Here is a 21,105-nt window from a genome sequence, read left to right as displayed (position 1 = left end):
ATGGCCACTGTTTTTAGAAGAGGTCATATGGTGGGATTCTGTATGTGCAGCGTTTCTGCTTGAATTAGATATTTGCACTTTTGCACCAGGGGCTAGTTGCAGTCGTGACCTTAGAAGCCAAGAACTCTGCTCAGGCTTGCCTATGGTAAATTCTTGAGAAGAAAAAAAATTAGGTCTGTCGTCCACGTGCACACAGAACACGGACAACAGACGCAATCCTCATCCACCCTTAAAGGCAGGCCGTCTGCAAAGTGAATCCTCCCTTGTCCACTAACAATACTCTCCCACCAATTCCTGGCTCAGAGCGTGTGCTGCATGCGGAGGGGGGATGTTGACACTGAATTACTAATGTACAAAAGGGCATTCTAAATAAAAATAAGAAGTGGCATTAAAAAGGATTGGAGTAACACTTTAAGAAATGGGGGTGGGTGGGGTGGGAGATTCACAAAATTACTATTGACCAAAAGGGGATCCTACATTTAAATTAAAAACATTTTTTTAAAGGGTTGGAATAAGAGAATGTTAAACCTTATATTGGATGGATTTGTAAACATAATTTTAAAAAACCCAAACAATCCTGGTTTTCCTGAAGCATGCTACAATGATTGGATACCACGTTATTATATATGTAGTATAACTCTGACATGAATAAATATGGTCACTTATGATAGTCTATTAAGGGAGACAGCTTTTAGAAGGATATAAGCAGGATTTAAACCAGAATAAACTGGGGTGATGTACCGATGAACTGCAGATCAGAAATACAATTTAAATGGAGTAAGCTTGGAACTTCATTTGCCACAATAATGAAAAACATGAGAGTACAGTACCTGCATGAAAGGAAAGCCCTTGTGATTTAAATGTACGGTAATTTAAACATGAATTATACAACAGCTGGGAAAAGACAACATATTCAAACCACCAGACCATTAAATATGTATGCTTTGTAACAGAATGAAAGGAGAGCAAACAGCAGGAATGAACGCATAAAATGATTTAGCATTATACTACAAGACATGATTTGCCTGTGCTTTTTTCCTATAGAACAATATCAGTGTTGGCGCCTGGACACCTTGCAGTTCCAAAGACAAACTGTGTTCCCATCAGCAAAAATGATCGGGACCAATGCTTCAGGGGGAGTTCTATAAAGGAGTTGGGCCTTATTTGGTTGCTGGACAATTCAGTGCTCTGGGTCGTGACTGACTCAAAGTAGGATTGATTGTATACTACAGCAATTACGACATATACCATTGGCTGTACTCAGAAATTTAAAGGGACACCATAGTCCGCAGACCATTTGCAACCAATCCAAAACCTGGAATTGGAGCTATACGTCTGTTCAACCATAATTTACCTCTTTCATATTAAAGGCACCCACACTTATTAAAAAATAATTTTGTTCAGGAGCAATAAGGATATTTCACATCAAATATTTATATATATGACATATTGCAAAATGAATAAAACAAAAAAAAGTGTGAGAAAATTAAGTTCTGCATGTTATTTTAACTATGAATGTCATAATACTGTTAGCTTTTACAGCAATAAAATACACAAGTATGTCTTCAGCAATGTCTTATGAGTACAACAGTACCCCCCCATGTGCAGATATCATGGGGATTTGAAAAATTACAGAGTCAAATATAGGGCTTTCCTCATTTTCAGTTTACGTTTGGAGCAGCATACAATATACAGATTTAATTTCTTCCGCTTTCAAGTGCGAAGAACAGGAGTATAATTATTTATATTTATAGAGCACCGCCATTCCCTCAGCACTGTACAACGTGTGCACAATTAAACCGAAAAACTGGGAAAGTTGGACAAAACAAATGACATCCTGAAGCTCCCATAGCTACGCTAATGTATTCGGTTTTCATTTCAAAAATAGAAATTGAATTTAGTGGACAAAAAAAAAAAAACTCACATTAAAAAGCCAAGATATAGGTCTCCAATTTCCATGATATAACCAATGATTCCAGATATATATATTGCATCACATCGTTTTTACCCTCAGCTCAGTGCAATATGTTTGTTATGAAACTGACAGTCCCAAGGGACCCTTTACAACAAATACAAGTTGGTTTGATAAAAACCTGGGTTCTCTCCAGCACTCAGAGACTACCCCACGTGCACTCCTAATGTAGAATTAACAATGATCAATGCCAATTTCATCCGGTCTGAATGGCATCAACTGGCTTTAAATGATGAAGGCAGGTTAACTCAGAGTGCTCAGCCTATCGTTGGCATCCAGGTTGGATGGAATAATTGATAATGTGGAAGTGTTAACAGGGTGTTATCAACACACAGAAGAGGAGGTGGTCCGTGGGTGGTTGCCAAAGAGAGGCCCAGTTTTTGTAAAACCACTTCAAATTGGTTGGACATAAAAACCATGGGATGTCATCCTGAGACTCTAAGCAAGATAACCACCACAATGAGCTCTAATAATTATGTTGCGAGGTACGTCCAACCAAAGCTTAACTAATGAATGTGGCCTGAGTCACATGAGTTTCCCAGGACCCCATGCTACATTAGGTGTATACATGCTATGTAACGGGTCTGATAAATACATTGTTCAGGGCAGGGCCAACTACTAAGTAAACTTAATAGTGGATGTATTTAAAAACTACATAAACGGCTGTTGTAGTGGATATATATATAATGTGTTGGGTTTTCATTTTTTTTCCTGGCTTATTTTGCATTTTTGTGCTGTGCTCCCCACGTTTATTCCCGTATTGCCTTATCTTGTTCTCAGTTTAGTATATAAATGGTTCCATCTTCTATTCCAAAGACTACGTCTTCTGTAAGGCATGATTAATATGAAATTAGTGTTCATTATAACTGGACCTTGTTCTGCTGAGAACACGTCAATCCAGATGAAAGGCTTTCCAAACGTACAATAATCGCAGAAATGCTGAGCTACCTACGGCTTCTGATGTGATTAATTACGGCCAATAAGTTTAATGCATTCCTAGCCATAAAAGAAGACAAGGTCACTTTACAAATAATAGCTCACCCCATCCTATCAGGGCAACATAAATTAAGGAGTGACACATTAGTGAGCACATCATTCAGGTACAACGTATTATTAATCAACATTAACGGTGAATAGAACATGCCCACTTCCTCTAAAGAAGCCATGAATATCGCACACAAGGCAAGTCATGTATGGAACACAGAAGTAGATTAAAGAGTACGCTGAACTATAAAGTGGCTTTCAGGGGTAACCCACACTGAATAAAAAGTAAAATGCACTGATCATTCAGACCACTCAGTAAACGCAGGGGAAACCTGCAGGGGAGGCTGAATCAGCAGCTTTCACATAAGTAAATCTTTTGAGTAAAGATCTCAGCCTTGCCGTCACATGAATACACAAAGCTTTCCCACGTCAAGGGTCAGCAAGCTCCCGCAAAACACCAACGGGAAATTGGTAATGTAATAAATTAACCCTTAATGGATTAAAGGAGCCTTTCCCCAACAATATACATTTACAGCATACATAAAGTCATTCTGAACATGTCCTTAGAAACGGTCAGATTTTAACTCATACAATTTACCAATCCGCTATCCATATGTATACGTGCTCTATAAACGCACCAAGCGCAGCCATAAACAACCACAACAAAATACAGCGCAAATTATTCCAGCAGGTTTAATTATGTCACATTTAAAGATGTTACCAAGCAAGCAGGAGGGGGTGGGGACAACACCTTTCTGGAGGGACGTGGAAGGGAATTAAAAAGACGAAGGCCTTCACTGGATTATGAATATACATATATATATATATATATATATATATATATACTATATACGACCAACTGATACAAATCCAGCAGGAAAAAATTATGTCCAAACTAAATATTATTTGAAAAGCAAAAGTGGGGCTTACTCCAAATATTCCAAAGGAAAATGACACGTACCTGTTGGTAAAAGAAATTCAGTGTTGGTTTATCCTCCGTGAACTGATTTAAAAAACCTTTGGTCAAATATCGAATTCTAAGCTCATACCTGAAAAAAACAAGAACAAAAAAAACGACATTTTGAGGATTTGGATACATTCACTTTCAAAATAAAAGCATTTGTTTTTAATAAAAGCAAAAAATAAATATATATTCTGTTTCTATTCCACATGTTGGGTCTGATGAGTATTGCTGGGAGTTTGAGTTTTGTATATTTGTTTTAATGATTGAAATCTATATTTACTTTTTTCCCCTGTTGTTTTTGAAGTTGCATGCAATAGCAATATGTGGCCTAAATTTGTATTGGCTGTGCAGGTTACCATTAGATAATCTGCAGCAATAAATGCGTAAAGTCCTTATAGTCGCTGCATCATTGTTTGACACGATGGAAACGATTTTGTTTTTAGGACTATCTACCTGCGTAGAGTGGGATCTTCAGACACTACATGTCAGGATGAAATTTGATTACCAGGAAAAAGAACCAGGTAAAGTTATACAGTACTCCGAGCTCGCAATGTGTGCTAATCCACTGCCTTAGTTTTCAGAAGTACCAGAGAAGAGATATTTGAATAAGTACATGTATGGGTTAAATTATTTTCCTGCGAGCACTGAACACGTGTATGTCTGAGGCTATTTTGTGTGTATTGTGCGTTATTCAAATGCACTGTGCTGTCTGCATTTTCCTTTACCCATCAATATCCTTCTGAAGATACGGTCTCCAGTACTGCGTACAATAGTCCAAGTGTGGTCTCACCAGTACAGGTTAGTGTGATAATCGAACAGGGATTTGTCCAGTAGGTCGCTAAGTAGTCTAAAAATAGGACAATCTATTGGCAATCTGAAAGTGACAGGGGGAACTGTAACCTTGTGAATACCTTTAAGGATGTTCTTAATAGGGTATGATGCTAAAAAAGGAGCGTGATTAAGAAAGTTAGTGAGGACGTGGTGTTGTACCTCTGTGGGGTAAAGCTTAATGGTATATGGTAAATGGTAATGGAGCACCGTGGCACTTATACTACAAATGTAATGGCAAGATCGTGGAATATATATCTATAGGTGTCGTGTTGAATCGCTGTAATTCCAGCAGGACATCGGCTCACAATTAGCAGATTATATCATCCTAAAACACCAGAAATGGGCTTACAATCCTACATTGGCAGCAAGAGACATGGGTGAGTCCAGGTCACTATTACAGTAGAAAATGTAACTTGACAGCAGCACAATTCCCAGCAAACATTGGCACAATACAAGAATTAAGCAACAGAAAAGTAAAACAAACTAAGCATGTGGCACTGAGGAAGTTCCTTGCTTTTGGGCTACAGATTCACATTAAGAAATGTGTAGTAAAAAGTATACGGTCATGATGCTGCATTTTAAAAACTAAATCTAGAGCGTCTCTTGACATTGTGTAAGTGATGTATTGCTATAATCCCAGCAGCGGCATTGGCTAAAAGATAACATTTTGTGTACGGCGATTTCGTCTCACGTATATAGTCCGGGTAATCTAAATATGCACTTGCAGCCTATCATTGTAGTCTAAATTTGTCCAGAAAAAGAGCAAGTGAAATATCTCATTATGTCGGTGGTAACTATGGGCCGGCCATAAAACCCCAATGATGTCTTGCAACACAACCACTACAATAACCTGCAACTCCGAGTGCCCTATAACCCTTCAATTACCAAAGACTGGATGGCAGTAATTAGGGGGGTATGATTACTGCAATTAACCCTTCAAACGCCAGAAGATGTTTATACTCCGTAGAGACGCGCTTTGCTTCATTTAAAATATTTTAGCACAACCCTACCCAGCCTCGCAGTTCATCCCCACCCCACTGTAGAGGCATTTGTTCTGCTTTGCTGCGCTGACAGAAGCCTCTGGTTTATCAGTAATAGTGTTACAAGGAGCAGTCAGAATCCCAACACATATGCATATTAATGAGTCATCCAATTATATTTGCTCTCTCTCCAGTGCACCCTGTCCTTTGATTAGATAGGAGGAGACAGGTTAGCGTGCCTAATCCACACACTGCGAAATACACAGGCTGCCAAAATCAGCACAAATCGGAGTGCTCAAAACATATCCTGTGCGGGGGCAGGGAGGGGGAGAGGGGAGGCAAAATTCAATAGGATGCCATTAGGAGCAAAAATATTAAACAAGTGCATGGAAAGAGCTAATAAAAAGGTGTGTATGATTACAACGTGCCAATTCGAAATTCACAAACAACTGGTTTGGTGAAAAGGAGCATAAACTTCACTATAGAAATGCAAGTTTAACAATATTTACTTTTTTTTATCTTGCAGGTGCTTAACTAGCAAAATGTAGATATAACTCCGTTAACACAATTATTGCACCAGTATAATCTAATTAAAATACATTCTACTGAAGGGAAAAAAAAAAAAACACAGGGAGGATTCACAATTTGTTATGAATTAGAGAGATACAGCACTAAAGGTATTATCAAAAATAAAATTATAAACAAGAAGCCACCTCTAAATGCCCTTATTTCTAGCAAAACTTTGCTTATTCAGTGACCAGGAAAAGGCTGAGGCCTCTCAGGCAACACCGGTCAACCATCTTAGTTCAGCACTAGCAGTGTAAGCCGCCCTAAAACAAAGGGATTATGGGAAATGCACAGCAAAATTATAAGGAAAAATCTATAAACCAGGCGACCATTAAATGCAATCACAAGCTAACCCACAGGCTAGTTCTCATTGATCGTGCTTTTAATGAATGTCGAGACCAGCAGCAGGACTGGCCGCTGGGGTGTGTGAGCTGTGTGTCAGCACATGGCGCATAGACAACAAGAGCTCCAGACAGCCGATATCGCTTGCAACAGCAGGCTGCACGGCAATATTGCACACTGATCGCTTGCCGGAGCTCTGTCATGATTGTGTGTGTATGTGCAGGCTCGTGGGGGCCAGACAGACAGTGGGAAGGTACAGTTCTCTAAATCCCCTCCCCATACAGGCAGGTAAAATGGTGGGGCATGAGCAGGCCAAGGGGCAGAGGAGAAGGAAAATTAACCAGTGCACTCACTACTGGGCAAGCTGGTAGCCAATGCCAGGACAGCATGTAGACAGTGATACAATAAGTCCAGGCACTCAATGTCCTTTGCTTGGTGGACTGTTAATGAAACATCTTACACCTGTGACAACGTTTCAGTCACCCATGCCTGGCCAAGGTCACAGAGGTGACCGAAACGTTGCCACGAGTGTTCGATGTGTCATTAGAATAAGTCCAGGCACTCAATGCTGTCTGCTTGGCAGAATTTTAGAGTCTAGGAAGCAAAACACCCTGGTACAGGCTTGCTGGATGATTCGAATGAGCCTAAATCCAAGCAGAGCGCAATGCATGAGGTGCTTGTGGGATAAACACAGCAGAAGACGCTCTGTAAAAACCTTGCACAGACACGGATACAATAGATATAGGAGGTAAAGGATCTTGGAATGGCTTAGACTTACTTCCACTCGTCTGGGGGGTGCGCTTGCTCGTATTTCTCCCGAATGTGGGACACACCCATATCCGGATGCAGCCAATGAATTTCCTCAGAGCGCAGGTGACTGAGTCGTAAGCCATACGAAGCCACACACTTCACCTTGTGACTGTCAACAATCTTCTGGATTATGCCCTGCAAAGGTAAGCCATGATCTCAGTTAGTAAATGCACCCACTGCAGACCCGGTGGGTTCTAGTTATAGCAATGCTAGCCAAGCTTTCCAAACTTCTATTCCTCTACAGCCGGGGTTCAAATGGCCACGGTCCCCATACTACTTCTGTGAGTCACTAAAGGTAGCAATTGGCTGTCGTTTCTCTAAAGTCCTGGATATAACTGGAAACAGCAACAGTATCTACTCCAGGACAACGGAGACTCATCAGACACTGGGAAGAGTCTATGGAAATAGTTTTGTTCCGTTTGGTAAGGTCACTTTGACTGGGATTCAAACCTGGGTTTCCCAGTTCTGAGAAATACACCAGTAAATGTCCCTGGGCATGACACCTAAAAATGTTTTAGATTGTAAGCTTATCGCTTTGTAAAGCATGCGGAATGTGTTGGCACTATATAAACGCTATTACATACAATAATAATAAATGGGTCACTTATGTCATGTAAAGCTAAATACCGGATCACCAAGCTAATGCCACATACATAATTTGGGTAATTTTATCTTTTTAAATAAATTGATTATGAAACCTCTCTCATGGTTATTCAATGGTCTGGTTAGAGAAGCAAGTTGCTTGAAAGCAGATGAAGGTAGTACAAGGATGGACAGCATGTGCACTTCCAAGCAACAATACAGCATTCTCTCTTAAAAGGGACACTTCAGGCACCAACAAATGTTTGGCAGAATGCAGCACTGTAAGCCTTCCTCTTTAACCACATCTCCTCACTCCAGGAAAAAAGACTTCCTTATCAAAAATGTATGAAAACAGCTTAGCCACTGACAGTACTTCTTGATCAAAACAACCTGCATTAGAAGGTGAAAACGCCCAGCAAGACATACAGTAAGGATTACCTACCCGTTTGTAGTTTCTCTGACTGTCTGCAGCCAGTTTGCGAATTAAAAACAGCTCACTAAGTGCTTTTGGGGCTGAGACTCCCCTGTACATGCATTTGATAAGAAATTCTATCTGGTACGAGGGGTTGTAAAAATATTCTGCAAAACATTTATTGGTGCCTGTAGTGCCCCTTTAAGCAGACTGCTGGTCAATCTGAAAACAGAATGCAAATTGTGCAAGAGATTCAAGTAAATAACTAGTGATAGTCGGGGCCAGACCTATACAGCAAGTCTTGCAGACGCCAAGAGCAGAGAGATAGGGAACTGCGAGGATCAGCTGGCTCAGCTCCTATAATATCTTAACAAATGTTCAACAAATAGCCAAGACAGGCAATTGTACACGTCAAAACACTGTTTAAAGGTCTGCTTTCATAAGAAGGAAACATCATTAAAACACAGTTTAAAATGCTATTTTCAATTTCACAGGCAGCCTGCACGTGATGGGAGTTACAGCCTGGAGCATCTCCTATGTCAAAGCTTAATAAGGAGTAATTAAATGTACCTTTCAGGGATCTAGAGAGGGGTTATAGAGCCAATACACAGATTATAAACAATTAAGGAAGATGCATTCCAATCAATGTTACAGCATTGCTGTTTAGTGTGTGATAGTTTAACAGCAATATTATTATAGTTGGTCTATCATAGCTGCCCTGGCTACCAATGTTCCTAGCTCAAGCTATTTGCATTGCCCAGTTATGAGGGATACATGTGACCGAGCTCCGGGGAATGGGCTGAAAAGCAGACAATTCCAAAACACGGTGGTTTAAAATGAAAACACTGACTAATTCGCTGTGGTTTGAGAGAAGTCTCCGTAAGGCTACTCCCCGTCAATGCCTTGCACATTGTTCCAGAAAGCCAAGGACGTTAACGTGTTCCAACTGATAAGTAGTGTTGGGAAAGGTTTAGTTGGGGAGGGGAGGGGGGGATTCCACTGAAAACTATCGTGGGAAGCAGTGGGATGAGCTGTGCACACAAAAATGATTTATTTTATTACCTACTTTTACTGCAGCTTAGTAACCGCAACAAAATGAAAGAACAGGGGCCCCATGTACCCCCAAACCTCCTTACACAAGTGTGTCCGCTGCCCTCATACCCTTCCTCCATGAGGGAGGGAAGATTTCACTTTTAAATATTTCTGAGCGGGGATAATGCCCAAGCACTAAGCAATATAAACACATAATTGAGAAACTATACTAATAAAACTTGGATCTATAAGAATTAACTGTGAAAAGCATAAACAAGTTGAGTTTGTTTTGGTGACCGAAATCTTTACAGTAGACAGACTGTGCCTATTCTTTTTTGCGGTGACCCAAATTCAGTGCGCAGCATTAGCTTGGTGATACGTTCATTAATTGAAAATTACCTCAGTGACCCATTCCAAAATTGTAATTTAATCTACACTCAACTACATTCTGCAGAACACTTTCATTAGCCTCTTTTCGTTCCAAGTGGTCTCCATTGCACTGGGGTAAGCAGCATCAATGTACAGCATTATTCAATAAAGGGTACATTTTAAGCAATTCAAAGTGATTTTCACATTTTTAGGTCAAAACAGAACGGATGTTTTCCAGTTTGGTCATTGGAGCCCATAGTAGGAAATTCACTTTCAATTTACTTAGAATTCCCGACAATTCAATTATCCTGAGAGCACTTTTTCCAATCTGTTTATTTTTAACATTTATATTTCCCCGCTCTCTCTCTATGCTTTTCCAATTCTATTTCTTTTTCATAATGCTAGATATGCTCCAGGAATAGTCGACCTATTATGTGACTGCCCTAAATATAAAATGAAAAAAATATTCAGAAAATTACACATTTGGTTCCAAGCAATTATTGTTTTGTTTTGTTTTCAAAGCAATTAATTCCTTGTTTTTCATTGTTCAAAGACTGAGGATGGATATCCGCTTACCCTGACATCTGTAGCATCTCCGTGGCGAATATTGCTGGCCCACGTAGTGGGTTCACTGTTGCTTTCGAAGAAATGGAAGACCTTTAGTACTCTCTCGATGGCACCAGGGGAACGCTCCATGCCAGCACTGAGGCGGGACTTGGCGTTGGAGCTAGGTGTGTGGTTGAGGTTTGGATCTAGATATGCTGCTGCCATGTTCTTGCTGGATGCTATGTGTCTGTCATATTCTGAAACAGAAAGGGGTACACATCAGTGTCATGGCTGCACCAATAAACCATATGATTAAAAAGGAAATAAAGCAAATATCCCACACGTTAATATCCATTAATCTGACCACTAATGTGATAATATCCTCAATAATAGCCAAGTTATTTCTAGGATTTTTTTTTTTTTTTTTTTTTTTTTAAATATTATGAGATTTAAAATGTAACCAAAGCTCAACATTCAATCCGACAAACCTGTCGTAGGAGTAAGCCAAACAAGTTTCAAGAGATTTTTTGTTTATTTTTTATTTTAACTGTAGGCCTAAATTGTTCTGTCACAGCAAAAGCACAAGATGTCCTTTTTTTTTTTTTTAAATGTATTTTTTAATCCCATGCATGTGTAAGGCAGCGTGTAAGTGATTATGCTTGCTTACTTACCTCTTCTGTACTGATCACCTAAGTAAACAATCTGAGAGTAATAAAGCTAGCAGCAGTGATAGAATTGCCTCTGAAAAGTATGTACATTTCTGGAGCATGATTCGCAAATGTTAAGGACTAGTCCAGAGGAGAAGCTGGAACGTTGCTAGGGGACACCTTTTGAAATTGTCTTTATACTCTAAGGTAAGAAAGTGCGAAGGGGACTACGGGCACTATAAGCACTTCACAGGAGGACTGTCAATTTCCAGCATTTGTAATATTTATTTACCCAGTATAACATGTATTTATGAGGTGTGTGAATATATAATTAAAGGACCGCTAAAGTAACCCAGACATCTCCATCTCAATCAGGTGGTCTGCGTGTAGTGGTTCTGAATGTTTACCGCTTCAAGGTAAAAACACTGCTGTTTTGCAAAAAGGGCAATGTTTACATTGAAGGCCTAAACCCGACTCTAGTTGCTGTCACACTGGCAGCCACTAGAGGAGCTCCTGCTGCACTGACAGAGTCAAACTAGTGATGTTGTAGTTCACAGAAAAGCATTGAATTAGATCATCACCGGAGGAACCCATGCCTCCTTGATGACATCACGGGATGCAGAGAAGAATCTCAGTCTTAGAAGAGGGAAGCTGAATACCATTAGGGACAATGGCACTATTGCCTTAGGAATACGGGGTTGTGTTCGGAACGCCAGTGTTACTCTAAAGGTAGAAATCCACTCTCGCCTCCCTATCAGGAGTCAGCATAGAGAGCATATAAAGAATAGGAGAAATGAAGAGTAGGTTTCTAAAAGAAATATGTTGGAGGTACCTGTTTAAATGTAACAGAGAACAGCTCGTATTTTGATTATCAGGGAGGTTATCTAAACAAAACAAAACTAAAAATTAAAGCCAACCTTAAAAGAGACTATCGGCACCCAGACCACTCAACAGGAACAGCAATGTTTTCACTGCAGGGTTAACCTGCTTCAATATGACAACCACTAGTAGTGGTTCCAGTATTTATATCAGATGGTCTTAGACCATGCGCACTATTTTCCAAAATAGGCCGAATATCTGTCCTCCCATTTTTCAACTGATCACAACTTTCACTACACCAAAATGACACATCAAAGCATTTGCCAGCCCTTTAATACACCACATTCAGACCCCTGTAAACAGCATTTCCCAGATACACTAAATACCACATTCACCAGACATGCGTAACACAGCATCCTCCGCATCCACCAGACCGACGTCACAAGGCATCCCCCACATCCACCAGACCCACGTAATGTGGCAACCCCCACATCCACCAGATAAACGTAACACGGCATCCCCCACATCCACCAGATAAACGTAACATGGCATCCCCCACATCCACCAGATAAATGTAACATGGCATGGCATCCCCCGCATCCACCAGATAAACGTAACATGGCATCCCCCCACATCCACCAGATCCACGTAACACGGCATCCCCCCCCACATCCACCAGATCCACGTAACACGGCATCCCCCCCCCCCCACATGGCATCCCCCCACATCCACGTAACTCGGCATCCCCCCACATCCACCAGGTCCCCGTAACACGGCAACCCCCCACAATCATGTAATATGGTATCCCCCACATTCACCAGATGTTACCACTCAGATCAACACCACATTCATGTAACGTGGCATCTGGCCTTCAGGAAAAAAATCCATGATACTCCGCTCACTTTTATGCCAGTGTGAAACTGAAAGCTAAACCTGATGGGGGGAAGAACAGCATGAGTAATGTTACTTTTTCATGTTTAGGTTTAATTTATTCTGAAAAACAAGTTCACTGCTACACAATTAAACCAAATCTTCCCTTAAAGAAAATTGCAAAAAGTTACACCATCATCTAATTGCAGACACAATGAATCAATTGCTGTGTGAATGTCACATAGACATCATACTTTATGGTAGAATCAGCCATCAAAAATATTTCTGCGGTAAAATGAAAAAAGACACAATGAAAAAGTGCTTTTAATAGGAATACATTCAAAGCCGACGAAATCCAAAAATAGAATTATGGGGGGGAAGCGGCCGCACAAAAGCAATAATAGTAACTTAACCAGTATTTAGCTTTATGTAAATGGAAGATTACCAGTGATATAAATATGCTGTAAATGCATTTTAAACTGGTCCAGTCAAGGAATAAATTCTCCGAGCTGCAGCATAACCGCAGCGTCCTAAAATATAAGATTATCTAGGGCCATTTTACAGTGTTACGGGGCAAGGACTGAGAAAGTCTATAAAACTGCACTTCTTCAGGAAAGCATATCACTTAAAAAAAAAACGGTTAGCGGGTTTTCATCTCGAATCAGATTTAAATAAACACTGCATAACATTGACAGAAAAATCTTTACGCTACAAGGGGTCCACAGAGCATCAGAGACAGGAACAAAGTACAAAACTGTTCTTTAAAAGAAGAATTTAGCCTAAAAGGAATCTTAATGCTGGAGCGTGACCTTATGAGACCTGAAGGGTTAAAAGAAGAAGGTAATACACAGTTTGTGGTCATGTACAGACCTGGTCATTTCCTTTGCATGAGGAATCAGGTTGATATGTGAGTGTCAGAGTTTTCAGATCCGACGCTTATGGCGTGCCTGACCCCAGTCCCTGTACTGCAGTTTTGTTAAATGTTCTTCTCGAGGTGTAAAAAAAACGACAAAACAGATTAACAAAATGGGAAAAAAAGCATCAGAATTACTTCCTGACAAGGAAGAAAAATGTGCCTGGGAGGAATGTGTGTGTAGAACACACCCCTGCTAGGTTGGGTCTTTAAACAAGGCCACGTTAAAACCGTTAACCGTAACGTGGCCAGGACTTGAGAACACCTGTAGCCATAAGATTTACAGTAAACATCTGTAGAACGCTGTCCAATGTAGAATCTACACGGCTGGGTCAAATTCTTTCTGATCAACATCAGGAGCTTACAAGCTTCAAACTGCTTTAATAAAAATTCATACAAAATCTATTTTTACATAATAAAGCACAACTGTATGTAGACAAAGGTATCAAACAAAGTAATGTAGAGCTGACGGGGAACCTGTCACTTTGCAGAATCTAAACGTCTCCTGTAGTTAATGCTTGCTTTGCGAGGGTGCCAATTTACATAAATTACACGGTCTCCTTCTTCTATTCTTGGAAACAGGAGATTCCAGATGCCGAAGATCTCAATTCTTCCTCACAAGTAGTAACCCCATAAGGGCCAACGTTGTCTATAAGATTAGCCATTCCATAAGGGCTGAATATCGAATCTGTCCCTCAGACCCAAAAATGGTCTTCCAGGGAACCAGACTGTCTGCTAAACCAAAGTTACCATCTTGCTTTGGGAGAACTATCTTGACCGAATGTTTATCGATATATTATTGAGGTAGTAACAGCCGAAGACTGAAAAGTGAAGGTGAAATGAGACCAGGTGAGGGACTGGTCAAAAGAAGGCACATGGTAGAGTTTTACAGAGGTTATGCTGCAGCTTGGAGTGATTAAATCAAACATGTCCTAAAACAAAACCACAAGTTGGATGCAATGTCTTAAATTATATTTAAAGAGACAAAAACTCCAAAGTCAGTCACAGGCGGTGAACCACAGACACTATCATTTACTTCTGTTGCATAACTAATAAAAATGTTTACCCCCCCAGCACCCCCAATTATACTAGATCTGTTTGAAACATTTTCTGTATTGTGTTTACTTCTGATCCTAAAAAAGTCAATTTGTAGCCCTTTTCAATGAATATTCTGTATCATATAGAACATTTCCAAACAGATAGCAACAAAGTCTACTGTGTGGATAACCAGGGGGTCTATATTCCAGAGATTGAGAAACAAACATTGCTCTGTCATATTGACACACATCACACAGGAACTGAAATACAGGTAAAACCAGCAAAGAATATATTGTTTGTTAATAATTTTTTGTACGGGGCATGGAGATATACGGTACATAAATGCCACCACCTTTAGGTTTTCAGGTCATGCTGCCAGGAGAAGTTAGCGAAAAGTTAGCGGTTGCCATCAGCCACTGTAAGAAAAGGCTAAGCGAATATGGCAAGCCGAAATTCATTAAAACTCTGCCCTTTGCCATCTCTATGTGTCATCACGCACATAAGATAAGAGTCTGGAATTTACGTGAAATTAAAACACCATATACGTGAGGTTCCCCCCCCCCCCCCCTCCCCTCCAAAGATTATATTTCAGTAATAGTAGTAAGGCACAGGACACACCATGTCAATAGCCAGTGTGGCAAAAAAATTACCTTTAACCCGCAACCCGATCGGGTTATGATCTATTCACACAGTTGCATACGGATATGGTGACTGGGAAATGCATTAATCAATATCTCTGTGAGTGAACCTTACTATATTACAGCATACATCTAAACAAGATTTGTAACTCCTCACCGACAATGCTGCACATTCCAACAAACAGCGCCGGTTTCACAGAGCGCATCAAATTGAGCAGCTCACAGCGAGACGGATTCTTGGATTACAGGAAATCAGAAAAGATCATTAGACAAACAGATCCGAGACGGATTTATAGTGTTAACCTACTTAACAATTAGCGAGGAGAGGGGAGGGGAAACATTACATTTAAAAAAAAAAAAAAGCAGAGAGAACATGAAGGGTGTTTGTAATGAGCGCACATCCGGCCACGGTACAGTGAAAACTCAGTATTTCATTCTCTCGCCTAGGCTCATTCAGTAGCACGTTCTTTAACGGTGCATTCATTAAACAAGGAATATTTTTACAGGAAAGCAATACAAGTGCATATTGTGATAACATTCTGGGTTTTATTCATTAAACAGAGAATTGTGGGGAAGTGACATGGGAACTAAAATTTGCAATTCCAACATACTTTGCCAATTATGTTATTTTACCTGCTAGGATATCCTTGCCTAAAATTGGGCATTATCTCCTACACAATTTTCAATCCACAGTTAAGTGAATACATCCCTTCAGAAATATAATGAACTAGCCAAATGCTGCCAGATTACACATTACTGGCGGGCTGGGCAGTTCTATCCGTTTTACGGCTATAAAGTACAAGTATGTCTGTCACAGTAGGCAGTCATATTGCCTGGCATAGTGGCAATGTAACAATGCCGAGCATTCAGCTGCAGCTAGGAATTGTGGAATGCCACATACAGCACTAAATAAGGGGGAGGAGGCACTATTATTGCATGGCTGCCACGAAGGAATGACATCTTAACACAAAAAATAAAAAAAACATTTATTGTAGTTGCCAAGTGCATGATGGAGGTAAAAGTGCATTATGCCGGGCTGATCTGAGAAGATTGCCAGTTGTACAATTCTTGTTCAAACATACACCTTCCTTTTATAAATTTTAGGGCTAGACATAGCACGAGAAGCGTCATTAGATCAAACAGTGGGAAAGCAGTTTGGGAGGTCAGGCAAGGCTATATAAATAGCTGTAGGGATTGAGGGTAATCCATACCATACCTGCAGCTATATTCCTATGAACTTGTTTCTAACGGTTTGGAAATCAGGTAGATGTATAAGACAGAGTAGGGCAGTAGCAACGACTTGTTAAGGCAGGCTAAAAGGTAACAAAGCACCATGGGTATTGTAGTTGAGCTGGGGATTGCCTACACAGTCAGTGTTGGAGTTTTCCAGTAAGGGGGGGGGGGGGGGGGGGGAGAGAGAGAGAGAGAGAGAGAGAGAGAGAGAGAGAGAGAGAGAGAGAGAGAGAGAGAGAGAGAGAGAGAGAGAGAGAGAGAGAGAGAGAGAGAGAGAGAAAACTTTCAGATAACACCCAGAGAAATAAACCACACCGCCTTTTATACAATATTTCCCACGTTCTCCAAACATTCTAATGACAGACAAAAGCCTGAAAAGGTGCAATTCATTGTCCGGGAACATTCCTGTGACCCTGGTAATGCGAAGGTGGTTAATTATCATAAATCAGTAATGTATTTAAATTTTGAGGCTTGCCAGGGGGGTAATAGTGGGTGCGCTTGTTCCAAACAAGTACGGTGTGATTCAGAAGCAGGCACAGTCCCAGCGATTCTAATCACAGAGTCATGGCCGCTGTATACATGGGTAAGAAAGCCCAAATGGATGCCGGGGATTAAATGACTAATCTCTCATTCTAAATCTCACAGCCATCTGCATGACTTGCTCTTTAAACCTGACCTTTTATTCCTCCTTTCTAAAAGCAGCCTAACAAGAGCTCAACAACAATGGGCGTTGGAGTAAAATTGTGATCTGATCATAATGTCTATATGCACATAACTGTATGTAAAACTATATATATATATATATATATATATATATATATATATATAATATAATATAATCACCTCTGATTCAGGTTAGGATAATCCATAGATACAATATTAATGCCCGTTCGAGCCCTCAAGGTCTTTTTTGGTACAACATTCAATCAGTGTCAGGTTATTTTGGTTTGTTTTTTATCCCCAAACAGATAAAAATAAACACCGTTTAGCATTGGTTTAATGTGATGCTGTCCGCATTTGATGAGATTATGTTCGGGATTTTACAGTACGAGCTATTTTTACTCCGTCAGACCCAATCACAACTTGGACACACGTAAGTAATTGAGTTTTGACCGATTAAAACAATTAGGTATCTTCCACCAGGGAAACAAATGAACATTTCCTAGGAAAGCGAGCACAGCTTCATTATGCACTTGCAATGATTAGCTCCGCTGGGGCTTGGCCTAGTTCTGTTTGCCAAACAATGCTTGATTTTCTTTGTAGCCAGACGGATCGCAGATAATGCAGCCGATTGGGAAGGTTTGCTCCCATCCAGCCCTGCAGCTCAAGAATGCCACCGGCAACCAAAAGCTACATAAAGGTTTAGCTCTCTAAATTAAACATCTTGTTATCTTCATAAAATGCCCCTAGACAGTAATTTTATTTACTATTTACTTTATCTCCTAGTCTCCGAAAAGAAAATACCATAAGGGGAGGCTAATTTCCACAACAAGAAAGCAGGCATGATTCAGTTCATTTCGTGTCTACTGATCTCCATATATTAGTGTCAAAACTGCATATAAAAATGTATGTGTAAGGGTGAAGTAAAATGAAAGCTGTCCTGACCAATATGGGGTGTTTGTTATTTTTTTTTATCCTCAATTGGTACAACTGCTAACCTTTGACCCTGCAGCTGTCATGCACTATGTAGATCTGAAAACCAAAATTTCCTCCAGCAGCTGTCAAACATTGGCCATCATTATCCTCGTACCAAACATGGCAGGAGTCAGGTGTGGCTGCACAAAAAGGAACGTTCGTTTCTGCAATCCATGACCAGTTCTAAATGAGCTTAATGACACAAGACATTGACACACCTGATACCACAGATCTCAGCAGCTCTCTCCCGACCAGGGATCATATAAATCTATATTAGGGCAAAAGTAAAAACCATTAAAAGGAACACAATAGGCACCCAGATCACCTCATTTAAATGATGGTCTCTGTGCCATGTGCCCTCGTTTTTACCCATCCTACATTAACGGCAATGTTTTCTTTGCAGGGTTAACCCGTCTCTAGAGTCTGTCATACTGGGTAAAACTCTGCTATTTCTATCAGATGTTTATAGAGAGACCGCTGCACATGCGCACTAGCTTCCCAATGCATTCCTATGAGAAAGCATTGGATTGGTTGATATCAAATACCAGTAAACTATGGTAAACTATTCTTTAACACTTGCAGCACTGGTCCAGTAACCCAAACAGGGACCAGAGCACTATAGCATTAGGAATACATAGGACAATCAACAACATTTTGTCTCTGCCTTACTTCACCCTGAGAGTCAGATCTCACGAATGCTCATTGTATCACTTTCGTCAGTGAGATACATGCTGTAAGACACTGGCGAATTACAAGGTTTGAGCCTGTGGAACGCAACGTGCTGGTAAGTACGCTGGGTAATTTTGCCCAGTGGAGGCAAATTACATAAGGACATACAAAAATGTGTCCCTACTTTTTTCTAATGTATTTTAAAGGGGCGCTTCACTGTCAAATATGAAAAGAAATTAAACAAAAATAAATAAACAGCTATTTAGCAGTTGAAAACCGTTGCTCTGTACAACTGCCTGCTTCTTGAGTACACCTAGCTAAACCACCAGGAACGGGAACAGTTGGACAGGCAGAGAAGGAAGATTTATTTATAAAATTTCTTATGAAAATTAGCAATTTTTGTAAAAAGGAAAAAAAAAGGCGGCCACACTACTCACACAAAACACTACAGCAAGCTTTAGGAAGCTTTAAGAAAAATAGAACAGATTGTGGACAATGAGATAAGAAGAATTGACTGAGGAAAGGTAAGTTTGACATGGCGTTTAAATAAGTCATTACATATGGCAGCCCTAAAAGAATTGCTGTGATTTTACTGAGAAACACCATCGTCAGCCTGCCTGCAATGGAAATGTCTCATTGCAACACGCAAATAAAGGAAGTCAAAAAGAGGTGAGTCAGGTTATAGAAACCAATAAATCAGGACACGCCAATCAGTCTCCAGCAACATGACAAAGCAAAAACAAACAAGCACAAAAATTAGAGTGTAAAGATGGATAAAACAAAAAAATTGTGGGGTGGAGCCTGAGCCTCGAGCTAAGCAGACATGTACTGCATGAGCTCCCGTTACTTTTGTTGATTTACGGTGTTTATTCCCGGTTAATGCCTCGATCCAGGCACCACCACACTCTGCTTTGCTTGGGGGGTGCCAAGCTAAACCTGTAAACCCCTAACTTGAGCCTCCAAGTCATCGGGACTCTGTGGAGGCGCACGGAGGCCTTCAGAAGATCAGATTGGGGGAAGGCCTTTGGTTGCCATACGGACTCCTCCTGCTCCTACCTCCCCCCCTTGACCAGTGGGGGTTATCCCGGTCACTGCTGGACTGACTGACCTCAATCCTCTGTACCTCGAAAGCAACTCACTATACTAGATGCAGTGGACGAAGCTAAAATGGCAGGTGAGCCTCCTCCGACAGGACTGCCTAGTTTAAGCCAATGTCTTAGACATATATACCTAGCCTGAAGCTATTACACCATATAAATAGTGATGTTATCTTGTAGCTTGATTTTACTTGTAAAAAATTGTACAGTTACTTCATATACCATGTCAAAGTTATACCTCGTCTGTTACTTAAATTGCTTGCTAATACGGTCGTGGTATTGCAAGTCTGTATGTAATCACATTCACAACAAAAATAAAGAATTATAAAAAAAAAAATTAAAATTCGAAATTGTGATTCTGCTGGATTCACAGAGAGCCAAGCAAATTTACCCTGGACTATGCACCAAGGATAAGGACGCATTCTAAATGCTTCACACTGAGGTCATGAAAATCACATATACAAATCATAACAAGCTGTATTTATCAACTAAAGGCACACACACTTAAAAATAAAAAGTGTTTTACTATTTTAGTTAAGCTGATAATAAAGGCATATACATTTTAAATATCTGCAGATTGTTGAGATCTATATAAAGAATTGCAAGGGGGAGAAACCAACGGATACCATCAGGAACTGAAAGCGAAAAGTACATTAATGTATGAACACATTATAAGGACCTCAAATCAATGAAAAATACCCAATGACGCATCTGAATATCACAGAAAGGGAATGGGGGCTATTATAACAGACTGGATAAATGGTTCAGGTGAGGACAGTAACTGAAGCCCTGTTTCCTGGAGAATGGATGTTGTCCTTAGTGGTTCTTTGCAGATTAGAAATAAACACTAATGTGCAATGTTAATTGGGGATAATTGTGCTGCCAGATTAACCATGTTTTCCTGGACACATCATTGCCAGGCAGCAATTTTCCTGTACTATACATAGGGTAGGAGCAGTAGGGATATCAATTACTGAATCACGGCGGTCCTCCAATCACCAGAATTTATGTTTTATTTCCCTCATATCACATGCAAAGTTAGCACGGATAAATACCTTTTGAATCGAAACATAACCCTGTCTATATCTTCTAGGACAATGCTCACTTCTAAATGACATCTGGACAGTTCCACTGAAGCTCATTCGAAGACTTTAA

General features: G+C 40.3%; 1 protein-coding gene across 12 annotated transcripts in view; it reads right to left on the bottom strand.

The window, feature by feature from the left end:
- Positions 1–21,105, bottom strand: part of PTK2 (protein tyrosine kinase 2) — a 204,975-nt gene that overhangs the window by 112,924 nt on the left and 70,946 nt on the right. For 11 of the 12 annotated variants that reach the window (XM_063451018.1, XM_063451023.1, XM_063451025.1 and 8 more), the window contains 3 exons: positions 10,422–10,648; positions 7,419–7,585; positions 3,918–4,005 (listed from right to left, as the gene is read on the bottom strand). In XM_063451018.1, coding sequence (XP_063307088.1) covers positions 3,918–4,005; positions 7,419–7,585; positions 10,422–10,648 — 482 coding nt within the window. Of the gene's footprint in view, positions 1–3,917; positions 4,006–7,414; positions 7,586–10,421; positions 10,649–21,105 lie in introns of those variants that run through there. The other variant, XM_063451027.1, reaches the window with a different exon arrangement.

This window comes from Pelobates fuscus, chromosome 4 (genome assembly GCF_036172605.1).
Source record: "Pelobates fuscus isolate aPelFus1 chromosome 4, aPelFus1.pri, whole genome shotgun sequence".
Classification (NCBI taxonomy): Eukaryota; Metazoa; Chordata; class Amphibia; order Anura; family Pelobatidae; genus Pelobates; species Pelobates fuscus.
This window is presented reverse-complemented; position numbering and strand designations above follow the sequence as displayed.